The 18510-nt window shown below is 45.4% G+C and overlaps 1 protein-coding gene across 1 annotated transcript; it reads right to left on the minus strand.

The window, feature by feature from the left end:
* Positions 1-376: 376 nt before the first annotated feature.
* Positions 377-13254, minus strand: LOC133341780 (regulator of G-protein signaling 4-like). The gene is made up of 5 exons (XM_061550495.1): positions 12950-13254; positions 8673-8762; positions 5364-5425; positions 4648-4814; positions 377-3302 (listed from the first exon to the last, which is right to left on the minus strand). The coding sequence occupies exons 1-5, from the start codon at positions 12991-12993 to the stop codon at positions 3141-3143; spliced, it is 525 nt and encodes a 174-aa protein (XP_061406479.1). The 5' UTR covers positions 12994-13254; the 3' UTR covers positions 377-3140.
* Between the last annotated feature and the right edge of the window lie 5256 nt (positions 13255-18510).

The raw sequence follows: 18510 nt of genomic DNA on the forward strand, positions 1-18510 counted from the left end.
GTAAAGTCACGTAGGTAAATTTTTTAATTAAAATTAATAAAAGTAAAATAAAAATAAAATAAAAATCACGACGTTTCGGAGGCAACACAAGCTTCCGTCTTCAGGTGGAACCGTCACAGCACGATTGCTGTATCAAGCTTCAAATCTAGAGCACGACAGCTATCGTGATTTTTATTTTATTTTTTATTTTACTTTGATTAATTATAATTTTTTACCTACGTGACTTTACTGAAAAAACCTAAGAATATGAATCCTTGCAGTCACGAAAGCTTCAAAATCTAGAGTCATTGAACTGGCTTACATCGTCTCAATTTTATGGCGTACTTCGACATGTGGTTCGGAACAACAAAAATGTGCGCATGGAAACACTTCAAAGTATTTGTTTAAAAGTTTATTCTTGCTTGAAAAGTAAGCGGACATAGATGCGATTGTCACCAGAAACACAGTGGCTTCACAACCTTACATGGACCATGACTAGCATGTGCACAGAGAGGGAATTGTGCCAATTATTTACACAACACACGCCGTGTACGTCAAACAAGTTGATATGGGAAGAAAAAAAAAGACACGGTAAAATATTAACACTGATGGTAAATTCAAGGACATCAGTTAAATTCGCACCTCCAATTAGCACGGTTGGCTACGTACGGTGCGAAAGAACTTCAAAATACATACAAAATGAAAAAAAAGTTGAGAAAATGCCAAGACAACTCTGCAGCCAGCACAGATAGTGAATCTGACTTTGGCATTTTCCAATTAATTCCCCAAGAGGACCCCTTTGGAAACCAAATCAAATTATTTCTTAGCATTTGCTCTTCACGAGTCACACCTGTATTTGGAGAATTAGCAAATCCTTTACTCAATCCTTAATTTCTCATGGAATATTTTTAGTGCCCCCCCCCTAACCCCTACCACCCATCCCTCCCCTGCCCCCCCCCCCTCCCCGCCCACACAATGTAAGTCAATGTAGAACTCAGCCCCGGACAACTGCGTACCAGATCAAAAAGCTACGTCGCTACAAAATTCTACACAACTACTACTGTGCTTGGGCAGGTCACCCTCAAGCCCAGTTGTTCACGGCTAAATAAACAATTACTGTGGTGTATGCCCACGAAAATAATGTCATACACGAATGCACATATGTACTCGGGCGTCTAAATATTCAAACAAATTCTGGCTGTTACTGTTTTTAAGGTTGATTTTTTTAGATGAAATGTATGGCAAGGAAATTGATAAACAATTGCCTCGATTATGTGTGGTTTAGGTGTGACGATAAATTACATTTATAACGCACCTTTCCACACAGGTACTCAAAGTGCCCGATAAAGAATTTCAGGACATTCATTTATACCCACCTTTAAGGAAAACATTCTAAGATTGTTTTCAGTACAATATTGACATTGTCAAGAGCTTATTACGGATGTACACATTTTTTCCCCATTTCAAATATAACTTTCCAAAATTCTTGTAAAGGGAAAGAAATAAAACACAAATTCAAAAGTTACCGTCAATGTAAAAAAAAAGTTACTTCTTTATTATATTGCACTTACTGTACAAATATGGTTCTTATTATAAAGCATTTGCCTCTTTGCCGAAGTTATAATACAACCGTGAAAATATGCCTTAAGATTGAGCGTTTAAACTTCATCGATCTACGCTGTTGTTCTACTTTTAAATTTAAATTGCACACAAGCGACCGATTTTTCGTCATCGTTTACGGCAGGGATTCGAAAGTCTCCACGTAAAAATAGAAAATGTGCACGTTCACATCAACAGAGAAGCGACGCATTTTTTTTGTCCTCAAAACTCATAGTACCACAAAGACGAACACATCCATCACGCACCGTAATAAATACAAAACAGTTCCAGACTGCTTCTGTCCTCAGCCAAGACGAACACTCACGCATCCGTCAACCCTTATCGCAGGATACATCGTTTCGATGCGGTCGTTCCCAACCTTTCCGGGCCTGCAGGGTCCCGCTATCAACCCTCATAAGTTTTTTTTTCGTGGACCACCGTGCAGTAAGTAAAAAAAAACGAGGTGTTTTCACGGAAGAGGAAAGTGTCCGCAACAATTCCACGACGCCGCGTCGTCCCACGGCCTGTGTGGGCTGCAGGTTTGGTGGGAACCCGCTGGGGTTTCAAAAGCGTGAATCGGCACTTTGCTTCGGCTTAAATGCGTAACAAGCATACCGTTGACGTAACATAGAAAGGAAGTGAAAATAAAATAAAACTATTCGTAATAAAGTTTTTTGGGTTAGATTGCGTAAGTATACATGTGTCGTAGCCCTCCACCACCCGACACAGCCAGCAAGGTTTGTCACGTGAACAACGCGCCAATTAGTTACTACTTTAGCCCACCGGTGTGTTGGAGGATAAATCCACAACATTTTTCAAATTGTTAATTTTGTGGATTTACTTACGCGATATAACCCCAAAACACTATTATGAATAATATTGGTCGCGAAAGCCTACGTGTTGAACCAAAATAGAATTAGCTCACGAAAATGCATCGAACATCAATCTTCTGATCTAAGAACGATGCTTGAAGTACAAACGCAATACGAAATGGCGTTTAAAAAATAAAAATAAACTTTAAAAAGGAATCCTGCACTGTCGTCCCATGTAAGAACACTTCGCCTCTGCGCAGTTCCACCGTTAAAGACGTTCATTCATTCGTTCTTTCTTCCTGAGAAAAGGAATCGTGTGAAGTGCCGTGCCATCGATTGTCCGACAAAAGTTGTGCCTTTTGTCAATAAAATTACGACTGCAGGCCAGTGAAGTGCGCAAAAAAGTGAGGCACTGACCACAGACGGCGACTGGTAACCGGCACATTCTACGGAACAGGGCGGTATCGGAAATGAATAGGAGCAATAGCAGGATATAGGTAAATGCTTCCCTGCTTAATTTAACTCAAATATATCACCCTGCCCACCACCTTCTAACCTCTCGAAATTGCGTCGCAACCCGTTTCTCTCGCAGCCTTCGGATACAACCGAAACGCAGCGATCGTCTGCCGTCGCTCGAGCGGAGAATCGGTTTAAAATTTTGCTTCCGGTAAAATCTACCGCCGTTTCGATTCTCATTCTTGTTGTTGCTGTAGCGTAAAAAAAGTATATGCTCAGGCTGTGACGTGTGCCTCATTTAGTCAGATCCAGGTAGAGCTGCGAGCGGAGGAAGCGAGGGTAAGAGTCCTTCTCCATGAGTCCAAAGATTCGCTTCTGGGCCACGTCGAACGCGTCCGCCGTGGGCTTGACGAGGTTGGCGGCCGTCAGCTCTCGCGTGCACGAGTCCAGGTTCACCTGCGGCGACGGCACAGAACGTTTCAATCGTCGTTAATACTCTCGTTCCTTTAAATGTCAAACGAGCCTCGCGCTCTCCCCCCGGGTCTCCCGCTGTAAACAACTGGATGGATCGTGCGGCTGCTTTCAACTGTGTGTATGTTGAACTTCTTTCACGCCGTACGTAGCCAACCGTGCTTAAAATCGGAGGTGTTGTTTATAGATTAGCGATGAGTTTTTTGGATTAAAAAACAGAAAAATAAACCTGATTTTGAAGTTTTAAGGACAATTTGCCATTGTGGAGGGATTTTCAGATCTTCGTGCGAATAATAATGACGATCAATACGAAACAAAGAGAAAATGTGATTGTCCGAAATGTTGAATTTCCTGAGTTTAGAATTTTTTGGATGAAACAGAAAATCGGGAGCACATCCGTCGTATATATATGGGATATGTTCCCAATCTTTGGACCAATATGAAATGAAATTTTAAAAATCAGGCCTAAGCCACTTAATTTTGGACTATCCGACTGCATGTTATTTTTACATTGTGCATCGATTTAAAAATGTGATGTCACTTCTGTGCTTTTCCTGCCAAAAGTACCATCGCCCGACATTATGTTGCTTAAATAATTGAAATAGAACAAAAACGTTTACATTTAAATAATTATTATATTACATTGATGGAACTTTACGTCAAAAAAATATACAATTCGATTATTGACACCGAACATTTTTACGGTGATGCAATTCAGAGCGTAACCAGTTACAGTCACGAAAATCTCATACACTTTTAATCCGAGGGTAAAATCTGAAATCGGGCCGACGAGTCTGAAGGTGGGGGTCTCTTTCGGTGTCTTTCTCGAACGAAACGTTGACAAAGGCATCTCCCCCCCCCCCCCAACAATTTCAATGCGCGCCACACAAGTGGGTGCTGATCGACGATGGGGTGGAGGGGTGGGTGTGGGGTGGGTGTGGGGTAGGGTGGGTGGCCCGGCCCCCGTGTGGCCACAGGTTTTTCTACACAGGGCAGATGGCGCCTGATCAAAGGCTTTCTCGCTCGACCTTCACATTCCGCTACTCAGTCTTAAGAAGTACAAAAAAATATGTCATTACTTTATTCTTAAAGCCACGTACAAGCCATGTCTACGTGGCTTTACCGAAAAACCCAAAGAATATGAATCCCTGCGGTCATGAAAGCTTTAACGTCAAGATTTCATTACTTATTTTCTTATTCATCCCGCCATCCGCCCCCATCGCATGCATGCACATTCAGCTTCAAACAAGAAGGGGTAAAATCATGCCGAGAATATTCCGCGTCGCGAGGACATCGTGCCTCGTGGTGGTTTTAGTTTCCGTTCGTTCACCTCGTTTGGAGACTGGATTGCGATGTATTCGGAGAAGATCTTGCGTGCCTTGCTGGTGAGCTTGGAAGCAGACTTTGTTTTTTTGTAGTCCTCGCAGGCCAGCCAGAAGTTAATGTTTTCCTCGCTGAACTCTGTTCGTAGAAATGCTTGGAATGCGGCCAGCCCATCTGCAAATGAACAAGAACACATTAAGTGCGGTCTTTCGATTCATCGCATCCGTTCGTTAAAAGCCGGATTATCTCTGAAACGCCAAGCGAGTTAAACTCTTGAACAAATACACGATAACAATCGTCATCAGCAGCAGCAGCCATGGTCAATCCCCTACTGGACCAAGGCACCCCTCTGCTATCTGTACGTATGTCTGTTGAGCTTCTTTCGCACCAAACGCAGCCAACCGTGCTAATCGTTAGCCGACGCCCTCCCTGATGCGATCCATTCCTTAGCTGCCACTCCATCCCTTGTCTTGACCATCGGCCATCGTTCCTAATATCCATGCACGGGGTGTCCTGCCCAATCCCATTTGCTCTTTGGTAACAGTTGCAACAGCGTCATTCACCCGCGAAAGTTCCTTAAATTCCTCTTTCCAACATAAGATTACAATGCGCTCGAACATTCCGAGTGTGGCGCGAACTTCGTAACTTATTCGAATCCCCCACCGTTCTCGACCAAGTGTGAGAGCGGACGTCGGAGAAACCAACCCTCGCCGGCCAACTTACATTTGTGCACGAGGAGTTTGTCCAACGACTCGGCCCAAGCATGCGCCTCGTCCTGGCTGGGCCTGTGCACGGGACGAGGGGGAGAGGAGGGAGGCGCGTGAGCGAGTAGGCACACGGCACTCAGATGAAGGCGAGCCATCACGCGCGGCGACACGCAACCACTCCCGAGGACACCGCTGTCCACATTCGCCGCTCGGCGTTACGCTCTCTCCCTCTCTCTCGCTCGCCCCTCTCCCGCTTTCTCTCTCTCTCTCTCTCACCCCGCTACACCGATTGTCTGAATGCCGGGTCTAATCATTCCAACCCTTCTGCATGCGAGCGGCAGCTGACGGGGAGTCGGCGGAGAATGGAGCCGTCCCCTCGACAGATGCACACAAAAAAATGTATAATATGGAGTGCGCGGACACGTGCACCGTTCGCTAAAATATACGCGCACGCAGAAAAAAAACCCGGCGTCGTCGTTCCGCGATAATATCGGCTGATCGCCGCTTTTCAAACTATCGCTGCCCTTTCTCCCCTCCCGTCGGCTGGGCGCCTCTCAATTGCAATCGCGGCCAATTGCAGCTCGCAGAGACGTCATTGTCGTGGTGCGATTTGCAGTCAAGCCCTCTGTAGTAACAGATCGAAGCGACGATCAAGTAAACAAATAGATAAATGTGCGGAGCGAACGACTGCATATATATACTGTATTTCGTGTCCGTGAAATCCTGTATGTGAATGTCCAGATATGGGGAATACTGTTCGGGAAGAATCTGAAATAAAATTACTTAATTTGTCTTTACACGATGCCCTACGTTGGTACCTTTGTTTGTGGAATGAGGGACATTTTTACGGACAACTTTAACCGTGGCCCGATTCTTCTTGGTTCTTTCGATAAAGTCATGTAGAAGGGAAATAATAAAATAATAAATAATAAAACATAATAAAATAATTCTCACGACGTTTCGGCCACAACGCAAGCAGCCGTCCTCTGCTTGCGTTGTGGCCGATGACGGCTGCTTGCGTGAGAATTATTTTATTATGTTTTATTTTTATTATTTTAATATTTCCCTTCTACGTAACTTTACCGAAAGAACCAAGAAGATGAATCCCTGCAGTCACGAAAGCTTTAAATCGAAATTTACGTGGCCCGATTTTGAAAGGCATCTCATAATTGCAATAAGCTGGGTTGAAGTGCTGCAATGTGGCTGCACCGACGATGGGAAAGTGAGTCAAGCGGCAATGCTCTGGTCACACCTGTCCAGCGGGGTTAATAGCCATATCCATGGCAACTGTGATCTCCATGGCAATAGCATTTCCTCCTGGTGCAAGACTTATAAAAGCCACGTTGATATTGCCTCCACCAATTCGGACGTGGCGCCGACTTTTATTGAAAATTTGACCGATTCCATTGCATTTTTTACCAATTCCACGGTTCCGTTTCCATTTGAAAGCATCGCTTTTTAAAACGCCCTTTCCAGGGCGCTATACAAAGCCGAAATAAAATAGAATTTCGCGGTGTGCGTGCGATAAATTAAAATCGGCAATTTTTTTTACAATTGACTCAAGGTAAAACCAAAGCAATCTGTAAACATGTGCACACGTGAAGATGTGTATATATATGTACATAAAAATACCGCAAAGCTGAGCTAACGTGGCTTTAAAAAAAAAGACAAGCGACAGCGTCAATTGGCGGCGCACGCAATTTCAACAGGGGGCCCAATGCACCGTTGTTGTGTGAAACGGATCGCAAGCGGCAGGGCAATCCCTCCTCGACAATTGAATGTCCACGCAGCGCGAGCGGAACGCGGTTAACTCTACGGCCCCTGAGCGCGAGACCCCAAAAACAATTCTCGTGCCTACTCGGGAGAGCAAAGCTAAGACACACGTCCTTGACAATAGCAAGCAGGCTGTGTGGAATCGTCCAGACGTGCGTGTGTGCGTGCCTGCGCACACGCGCGCGCGAGTTACCACGGGCTTTTATTTTTTGTTACACAGCACGAGCAAAAAAATTAAATGAAATCACCGTATTCTCTGCGTCTGCTTGAAGCGCACGCTATTTCTGATTGCACTTGTGATCATTGACGTCCGATGGAAACGCCAAAAATAAATTGCTGCTGTCCGTTGCGACGGCAATGGGGTTATTAACAGCCTTTCTCGCTCTCTCTCTCACCACGCGTGGGCGCGCAGCGATTAACCGCGATTGACCACGATGTCCCACATCGGAGGGGGGGGGATGCTGTGTTACAAAATAACCCCCTCGCGTCGCTCGCCTTAAATTAAATAAGGGGGGGGGGGCCTTCTCCCCTCCCCACCTTCCTTCCCCAGGCTCTTATAATCACATCCCCTGTTTGTCATCCTCCGCACATGAGCAACAGAGTGAAGCGTGACTCGTTTTCCCTCGTGTCGTTTCGTGTTCAAATCAAATCAAAGTGGCCGTTTCCCCGCGGGGTGTGGTGAGCAATGGGAGGCGTGCGTGCATATATTGAAGGTGACGTAAGCTTTCGAGGCATTTCTATATGGTGAGGTGTAGTACGGGGCATGCTTCACGAACCCCCACCCCCTCCCCCCTCCGGATGACACCCCTTCAGACACGTGAATATTTCATCTCAAAGGGTTGATCCGGAGGATTATATGCTGAGAGAAATGTTTAAAATATATGATTACTATGCGATGTGAGGACGTGAAACAGACTTGCGCAAACAACACGAATCAAATTTGAAGATGTCATAACAATCGATGGGAGCATGCAAGGCAGGAAAGAGGAAGTTGATGTTTGGTAAATAAAACATCGTAACCCTTGCTTCAATAGCAGGATGGACCATGATGCACGATAGGGATGGAATATGCACGGTAGTAGAGAAATTACGTGTCTGGTTTTAATTTTAAAAAATAGCAAATATAATCCCAAGAAACACCGGATCGTCAACTGTTTCACAGCGCGTTGGGATGAATGCGAATTACGAACAATATTTTATTTTGCCCCCCCCCCTCATTGCAAATGACTCTCCCATTGCAGATACACTCTCAAGACTGTCATACTTACGTTTGACAGTCTTGGGAGTGGCGATTCCTCTACTAGGACGCGCTAAGGGACGCACAGATAGATGCACACCGCTCTCAGTTCGAAAGACCGGATTGATGGAAACGGTCTCGAACATATTGCCGAGCAATTGCATTCTCGCCGTTGTCAAAGCCGCTTGCACCCTACGCTTGACCTGGAGCTCAAAGTGGCTACACGGAGGCGGCTGAACGACGTCGTTGCGTTAACGTGGCGGACGGAACAGGCGCGCGAGTCTAAGCGGGAGTGCAAGTGAGAGCACGGCTTACTCTGCAGTTGATTTGCCGTTGTGATCAGCTTCGTTTTGGGTCACGGGTTTTCTCCGTAGAAAGCCCAGCCGACTCTTCATCTCCTTGGCTCTGCAAACGATCAAGAGCATCGTGAGCGTTACGTCAATGAAACATCAACGACAGTCGCGGGTCTCTCATCCGCTGCTGCCGTGGGTTTCGTCGCGGATGTACCGTGGCGTCGTGACATCACAGAAACGTCAAGGCCTACTGGCAGAGCAACCCACCTGTGGAACACAGCACCTTTCGTCCTGGGGGGTGGCGTGGATATTACACGTGTTAACATTATTGTTCAGATTTTTTTTTTTTACAATTGAATTGGCAACAGATGTGAGATCAAGATGGCTATTATGGACGTATGAAGTCATGTTCCATATGCTCTCACTGTAATGAGTACCTGTTGTGACATGTGTACACCATAAACTAAAATACTATGGAAAATTACACGCAACTAGTTGCGTTTTATTTTTGTGTAAACTTACATTTGTATTTGTCTCGATCACTTCAAAGTATAAATTTGGCGGATCGCACAAATGTTGTGAAACTCCCTTCCCATGGGCGTTGAGGAGGCGCTATACCCTGGCTCGCCAGGGGAAGGCGACACAGCAAGTGTGGAATAATCGCCGTCTATTTCCATCTGTACGGGGGATAGAGCGTTGCCTCCTCGCGCATTCTCTAGGTACTCCAGTTTCCACCCACTTGCAAAAAAAATAACTCATCATTAAGTTGGCAGAAATGATGCGCTGCTGTCCTCGGAGGTACCGATATCTGTTCTGGCCCATGGACTAAATGCAGTAAAATAAAGACATGAGGGTATGTTGGATTCGATGAGAGAAGGGTCACAGAATAGAAGCTCGTGGAAGAAAAACAAATCCCGTGAAAAATGCAGCTTTTGGCTTGGCAGATGAAGAAGTACGTGGCATTTCTAATTTTACGTGAAAGTTAAATTAATGTATTAAAAAAAAGGAAAATTCAAACGATCCTATTTAGTTCGCTGTGATTCAAAACTATTTACATTAGCCACAGTTGAAACGCAAGTGAAAATAAACCACATCGAATGCCATGCACGTGACCCAAGCCTACGGACCTTGAGATTCTAATCCTTACGGGATGATAAGATCAATGGATGCCACGCGAATGGAATAACAAAAAATGGAAAAGAAATTTGAAAACAACAATTTTTTATAGCGCGTGACGTAAACGAAAAGCGTGATAAACGCGGGCATCACTCGTGTTGTGTAAAAACAAGGATGAGCGAGAAATGGAAGGGACAAAAGACGCAGCCTTGGCTTTGTACATCTCCGCACTTATTTAATTACGTGGCAATCTCAGATGAAAGGACGCTTGGTTAATAATAACTCATGGCCAGGTGGCTCAACGGCAGAGTTGGCGATTGCAAGAATTGCGAGTTCAAATCCTGGTTGGGGATTGAGTCAGCCCATCATCCCTCTGGGGACAATAAAATATATACCACTTTGTGAGAAAGTCAACGACGGGTTCACTGCAGATATAACCGCTCCCACCCTCCGCAATAAGCATGTGGAATTTTCACCAGTGACTCATGGCTGTAAACAGGAGTCGAAGACCGTCTGAATGCTCATTTGAGCAGGAAATCACTTTTGGCTAATTTTTCATTTTGGGACGCTAATTAAATATCACAGTCGTGAATCATTGTTGGTGGTGACCGAACTGGGCCTGGCACACTGCCCGTCAAACGCTCGTCTGCGTTCGTGTTCCCCGGCAGTGGGGCGCATCGAAGCAACTCGCGGATGAAAGGGGTGCCGAGTTATAACACCGAACACTTATTAAATCATCGCTGATGGTGACTTGAACTGGGCCTGGGACACTGCTGTCACGCAAAAAAACCGCCCGTCCACGTTCGTGTTCCGCGGGCAGTGAGCAGAACGGAGCAAAGTGACTCTGGTCCAATGCTTTGAGCGAGTTCGTGAATTCCAGTTGTGATGGGGGGAAAAAACGACGGGAGAAAGTTGCAGGGGATATTTTTTTAAATATATATATTTTTTTTAATATCCCATCTGTTCTTCCATTCCAGTGATTGAGCTTGATTTATAACGAGAGCCCGCTGTGAAATACTTTAACAGTTTTATTTCTGTTTTTCATCTCCCATTACTTCACCGTTTCACGTCTCCTTTTTTTTGGGTTGTTGTTGAGGAATTGGCATGAAAATGATTTCTGACCTAGGTTTCAACTTTTCCTTGGCACGTTTCCTGGTCATAATTCACCTCGCACCCCCCCCTCCACCCCACAACGTTATCCCTCCTCCTCCTCCTCCCCCTCCACCGGCCACAGCCGAAACCGTGCCCGCTCCCAGGACACGTTCATCGTCCACCCCGCCCTTGCCTCCCCAGCAGCTTCCTTGCGCAAGCCGTGATAATGAAAAGCAGGCACAGGAACACACGGAGGGAGGTCATGTGGCCGACGTGACTAACCCAGCATACCTTGCATCCTCTGCTCCACCTCACTTTGCTCTGCACCCCCCCTCTCTCTCTCTTTTGGACCACCCTCAAGACCACCCCCACCGACCTCACCTCCCTTCACCCAGCGAACAAAGACAAAGACCCCCCGTGTAACCTTCACAGACTGTTGGGGCACCTATGGAAGGGCCGTAGGGCGCAAGGAGGGGGTGGCCAGCACCACGCCCGGCCGCCTTTGTCTCCCCAGCGGTGATGTTAATACACCGCACCGGGTACTAATTTGAGGCTGAGTCGACCTAGGGGAGACGCAGGACCGCTTCAGATCATCGTCGCCGGTGTTGGCCGTGAGCCGGATTCGAACCCCCCCCCCCCCTTTGCTGCATTCTCTCTGCCCTGTCCAAGGGCCCCGTGGTGACGCTGAGACTAACAGGGAACAGCTTTTATCATTGCTCTTAACCAGGCAGAGCAGCAAGCAGGACATTTTGTTCCAGTCCAAGAGCGACGCCCGTTGTGATTATGAATGCACAGGCAACCCATTGCACGCGTTTGGGCAATGGTGAATGTTCAATAGATCGACATTTGGCCATTGTAGTTAACGTATTGCTTATACATGACATTTGAACTCGGATAATGTAACGCGGGGCTTTTCTAAGAGTGCAATATTATTCTGATAATAAAAAAAACACCTTTAGCTCAGCAGCTAACATGAAGCTGACAATGTTGCATTTACAAATGAAAATACATTCATACAAACAATGTATAATTACCAGGAATTAAAATCTACTTATCGAAACACAATCATCAATCATTTTCTAATTGTTGAGTTCGCTTCGGAACATTAATTACAATAACAGCGACATAACCGTTAAAGTCACGCACAAACGTGTTTTGTCGTTCTCTGTACACTATTATTTACAATTATTTTACAGTACATGATCATAAAACATAGAGGGTTTCCATAGCCGATAGGGAACGTAACCATTCATCACTCAACGTCAGCGTCTCGTTGACAAAGCTTAACATTTATTGGATGTGCCAATGTATTCGGTCAAATTCTGACCAACTACGCCCCCTCCTCAGCGGTGACTCACACCTGAATTTAACACCAACAACGTATTTAACATCATCATCAACACTCGGGACACTTTCGCGAGCGCATCAATGCAATTTGGTGGCACGCTATTTGCCGCTTAACGAAACAACCTTTGCTTCGCTGCGTTGGCAAGTGGCGCACAAACACCATTAAGAAACAGCATTCATCAACATTCGCCAACCGTTACATGATCTAAATATTGTATTTACACTGAAGGAATCCGATAAGCTATAAAGCTTTGTCACAGATGTCCAGTCGGGGCGGGCTAGAACGTTATGACAACAAACAGTGCAAAAGCGCGACGGGAAGGCAAAGTACAAGAAAAGTAAACAAATCACCCAAACATAAACAAACAATATTGAACCATCCCCATCCTACCAGTCAAAGCCCACCGAGGCATTAACTTATTGTTCAAAAGCCACCTGGCCACAAATAACAGCTCAACAAAGTGGCTTATCATGACACTGTGGCATGAGAAAAGCTATATTATTGCCGACGTTTCAGACAACTGTCCTTCTTCATAGCGCATTAGGCTCAACCGTCTTCCTGTGCTATGAAGAAGGGTCATTGCTCGAAACGTTGCCATATATGTTTTTCTTCTCATTAAGGCCACGTGACAAATGTGTCGAGTTTCATTACCGCTTAGCAAGGATTGAAGGGTCAATGTCCAAACAGCGGTGCAATGTATCACGGTGTCGTGGTGCAGCTGGTTCGGCAGCAGAGATGTTTACCTCTCCAGGTAGCTGGCAGGAGCTGTGACTTTCGTGTTGCACATGGCTCTCAAATTAGTCGATCGCCACCAGGTGTTCGTTGAGAATAAACAATGCTAATAGTTTGCACAACTTCAGTCTGCTCTAGCTTGTTCTTCCAAGTTGTCGAACCAACTTTTGCGTTGTTGTTGTCGTTGTTGCTGTAACCGTTAATTTAAACGAGAGGAGGAGGAAAAAAAACAACAAGAAGAAGAAAACTCCACGCTTCATGCACGGCACTGTGTCTATACGAGGATTTCAGAGTGAGGACCACTCAATCGTTCAGAGTTTTGGGGCTTGCCTCGGGCTCTGCCGGGCGGGGTATTTAAACGCCAGGCGGGTGGGTGTGGGCGTGCGGCTCAAACTGCTTCTCCCCCCCCCCAACCAATGGGCAAGAGATCCGTGGGAGCGACGGCCGCTGACGTCAAGGGGCACGATCGTCTGCTCCCTCGGTGGGAGAGACGAGGAACGGGGGGGGGGGGGCCCAACCGTGCTCTCAACTGGCTCCCCATCGCCAGTAGGGTCACATACAAGACCGCCTGCCTCTGCCACGATGCCTTCATATCCGCCTGCCCGCCGTACCTTTCTTCATTATTGACAACTTGCAGCTCAGCACACGGCAGATGCCTGCGCAGCGCGACTCACGACCTCCTCTTGATACCAAGATCCAGGATGGTCATCGTGTCTACGCGCCGCTTCTCGGTGGCAGCCCCAACAGTCTGGAACGATATCCCTCTGCACATTCGCAGCATCACCTCAATCGCCTCCTTCAAGAGACACTTAAAAACTCACCTCTACAATCATGCTTGAGAGCGACTCTGAGCTTGGCTCCGCGCCTCTGAGTTGCGGCCACTACGTCTGCAAATTTGCGCGCGTTACAAATTGAACTATTATTATTATTATCCCGAGCGTGGTCGACTGCACGTGGAGACCCCACGACTCTGTGGCTCGTGCCAACGTTTGCGAACGATCTGCAACACGGTCACTTGTCAAGCGGACTCACGACTAGGCTGGGCCCTGTCACGTGAAATTCTCTCTACCCGACAAACTCAAGAAGAAAACACCTTGAGTTCAACCGCTTCAAGGGAGACCTTAACATTAATTTAATGAACGCAGCGTGACCAAACAGCAAATGCGCATGAGAGATTGTATTAGCATAATGTTGTGTTGGTTATTTACATTATATTATGCCAATCTTTACAAACACTTTTTTCATTTTTACCCACCCCTCTTAGTGGGGGGGGAGTCAACTGATTTCAACATTTCACGCTTAGCTGATCACACCAGCTGGCTGAACTGTTAACAGTTTCTGTCCAAACACTGCAAGACCAAAATAAATCACAGTGATACCTGCTTGTATACCTTCTTGCAATGAAGGGATATATTTTTTAGCCAGCCATCGGGAATTCTCCGATTCCATCCTCATTTTCATTCAAAATGTTATTTTTATTTCAATAATACATTCATATGTAACTCTAAAGAAGAGGAATTATACAAAAAACAAGCTCTTTTTGTTGCTTAATTTAATTGATACGTGACATTGACCACATGCTTTGTGCAGGGAGGGCATCTGCACCGCTGAGCTAAGCTAATTTCCTTGTAATAAATAATTGTTGCCTATCTCGTAATGCAATAGAGCTGAGAAAATAGAATTGTCTGCGAATTTTGAAATGAGCAAAATAAATTAAAATACGGTGTGGAACCAGCTCCGGGGATATTATAAAAACGAACAAAAACACATATATATGAACCGTAAAATAGACGGCTGTGGTTAATCGCAGAACATATACACGAGACCAGTTTTCCCAAACAGGGGATGATCTGCCGTGGTATAGCAGGTCAGCGCATGAGACTTGCAATCCAGAGGTCGCTGGTTCAATTTCCCGGCGCGGCACGGGCAACATTGGGGCAAATTTCTTAACCCGCCCCCCCCCCCAAACCGCGTCTGTCCAAACCTGCAGTATGAATTTGGACACCACACTCGTTGGTTGTTTCGGTAAAAGTCACGTAGGTAGAAAAAAGAATAGATCGCGACGTTTCGATAGCAACGCAAGCAATCGTCTTCCGCCTGATGACGATTGCTTGCGTTGCGATGGAAACGTCGTGATCTGTTATTGTTTTGACCTACGTGACTTTACCGAAAGAACCAAAGAGTATGAGTTCCTGCAGTCACTGAAAGCTTCAAATCAAGATTGCGCACCACAGTTTGTCGATCGGCTGGTTACAAGTGGTGGGGTAAACTGTAGGGTACTCTCACATCTTTCAGGACATCTGGATAGCGTGGAAGAGTAGGCCAAATACTCTACAGAGGAACTCTAGAGCTTTCCTTTCACGGAGGCCTTTCCGATAGCGATGGTTGCGAGCCATGGAGGCTGCACATCTTCTTCCTTTTTGCACGCTTTCTTTTAACTCACTCTGTCTGTTGCTTCTATTTGTCGATTTTAAGCTTTCGTGACTGCAGGGATTCATATTCATGGTTCTTACGGTTGTTGTTGTCGTTGTTGTATGCTCAAATCTTGTAACTCAGTTTTAACCCACTTCCCAATGTGGTATCGACTGCAAACTTGGTATACTTATGCCATACAAATGACAATACTATATTCTATCATAAAAAATAAAAATATATTTTTAAACATTCTTTTTTATATGTTATGTTTCGGCTTGGGTCTAATTGTCCACGCTCAACTGACGTTGGCTGTAATTGGCCACGGTCCCTTAACGTTATGGCAAGCTTCGGGGCCACTTCCTGGAGTCGTCTAGTAAATTTCATAAAAGCGTGTTTAAATTGTTTTTTAATATTACTTATTTAATTTGTCGAGAGAAAAAAAATATTCTGTTTGCTCTCGGCAGCAGTTGCTACGGCGGTCATGGCTACATCACACTCAGAGCAGGATGCCGTATACAGTGTCCCTTTGAAAAACGTGGATGTGCAGGGAGTCACGACCCACAGTCTGCGCGTGTCTTTATGAGGGCTTGAGTCACCTCCAGCATGCGCGCCTGCTGGTGCTGCTGCGCTTGGCGTGTGTGCGAATTAGCGACCAGACTTTGACCCTTCCCTCTCCCAACGCTCCCACAAAACGCCATCCCCATGGGTCACCCTACGCTCACGTGACTTCCCGTGCACCCTGAGCCACCGCCACCCACCCTATTGTTCGCGTTCAGCAATTTTTTTTTATAAATAATTCAGCCACAGCCAGCTTCCTGTGGGAAAGAATGTTTCCGAAAATTCTCACAATGTTTACAACAATGTATTGGAACACATTGAATGTTCTCCACGGGCGGTGCTAAACCCGCAGTTGATAAATGTGACGTTCAACTTTACACAGGTGCACGTTAAAAATAACTCTTCGTGAAAAATCATTCATTTTCTTCTTACCCCCAGTAAGAAAGTTAAAGGATGTCAAGTGAGCCTTTTTTTTGGAGAACATTCAATTACAAATAGGAACCAGTTCTGGCCTTTAGTGAATTCAGCTCCGACGAAGCTTTGGAAATCTGAATGGTGTTCAAAACAAACATCTCGTTATTAGACCTCCTTTGCCAGTACCAAAATATAAGATTAAAAGGGTTTTCCCCATTTTTTCTGCCAACAAAACTGAAACCTTTTTTTACAAGGATTCATGTCTGTATTAACCAAATTACTTGCAGTCAAAATGCAAACAAAAAACATACTATGATAATATATTGGCATTGTCCTTGAAACTGATTGGTCCACACCAGGGACGGCTTTCTTTTGAGCCTCGACACCAATTGGTGCTCGACCAGAGGATGCCAAAATGCGTCGAGGCTCAAGAGAAAGCCGTCCCCGGTGTGGACCAATCAGTTTCAAGGACAATGCATATATTATCATAGTATGTTATTTGTTTGTATTTTGACTAGCAAGTATTGTGGTTAATTCAGAGATGAATCCTTGTTTAAAGGGTTAAGTTTTGTTGCCAGAAAAGGAGAAAAACCTTATTATTAAACACCTCGTTGTGAAAGACCCAACAGATGATCCCCGGTTTTGATCTTCCACGAAGCTCATGGTCCACTCTAAACCTCATCCGCACAAATAATGGCAGATGCGGATTCCTGATGCACAAACGGAAAATGTTAAACTCTATGACGTGTGCAACTGTGGTCATCCAGAACTGGCCGTATGCCATATAACGACGCGATGCCCCATCCACGAATACGAAAGAGACATCACAGCGATATACTCCTGCTGCTCCTGATACAGTTGTCTGGCTTGACCACCTAAACTTTGAAATTGTAGTCGTTGCTCTGCATCTACATCAGCCATACGAAAGAAGAATAAGTTCTGGCTCTCCTGCCCTTCAACAACCTGCACTGACCAGCGTGGTGAAGTATGGTCAAACAACCCACATGATCAACTCACATGTTGTAACGTTCTTACCCGCCCCGACTGGACATCTGTAACAAAGAGCTTTATAGCTTATCGGATTCCTCCAGTGTAAACACAATATTTTGATTATGTTATGGTTAAAAGGGCTGAATATTACGTATATTAGAATACATATTCAAATACATTGCATTTAGCTTCTTGTCATTCTCCACAATTCTATCCTGATTGTGCTATCCGTGTTATGTCACGAGTCGAAGTGGCCACTTTGATCTCAGAGCAGTGCAACCCTTCATGTGAGAGAATTGCCCGAGAAGCAGATATCACGCAGCTACCTCTGGAGTCACTTCAGTGGCACATAGCGGCCAGCACCCTCCCACTGCCTGGCAAAGAGAGCATCGTGTATTGCATGACAAACTGATATAGTTCATTCTCAGAGCTGGAATGTAGCCAAATTAAGTTCTGAGAAAATCAACTCGTTACGTTTGAGAATCTGATTTAATCAGAGGGATGAAACCCAGATTCAAAACCAGGATCTCAGCGGCTCCACTTTGAAAGAAAAAAAACACTCTTTCACATTGAACTGGAGGAATATTGAAAAAGGAACAATTGGTGACGAATTCCGGAATCAATGATTGAGAAGCCACTTTTTGGCCACACGCCGCTCGCAGTGACACTTTAACCCGGTGGCCCTATGGGACGTGTGGCAGCTGAGCACACACACACCCACAAACAGGGGGCATTGAGAAACGCGGAATCTACGACATCCACACGCGCTGGCGACGTGCCGAGTGGCACGGCTGCATGGATACAGAATCAAAATCTTTACTGAATCCGATGAGCTATAAAGCTCTTTTTCACAGATGTCCAATTGGGGCGGGTCAGAAAGCTACAAAAAGCAATAATGAAAAAAAAACACGATAGGGGTTCAAAGTATGGGAAAAGGAAGCAAATCACTTAAATAAAATATTCCATTCAATAGACCAGGTCAGACCCACTGGGCTATTCGCTTATTTTTCAGAAGCGACATGGCCACAAATGATAGCTCAACGAAGTGGCTTATTACGTGGACATTTATAGCTGCCACCGAATCGTTTAGCTCAAACTGCAAACCCCTAAACGAGTGTGTGTTTTACCAACGATACATGTCGCGTTGACAGGTTCCAAGTAGGTGGCCGCACACACGGGAGAGTTTGACGATGGT

Source organism: Lethenteron reissneri, chromosome 12 (genome assembly GCF_015708825.2).
Source record: "Lethenteron reissneri isolate LAM-NWPU_2019-01 chromosome 12, ASM1570882v1, whole genome shotgun sequence".
NCBI classification, from domain to species: domain Eukaryota; kingdom Metazoa; phylum Chordata; class Hyperoartia; order Petromyzontiformes; family Petromyzontidae; genus Lethenteron; species Lethenteron reissneri.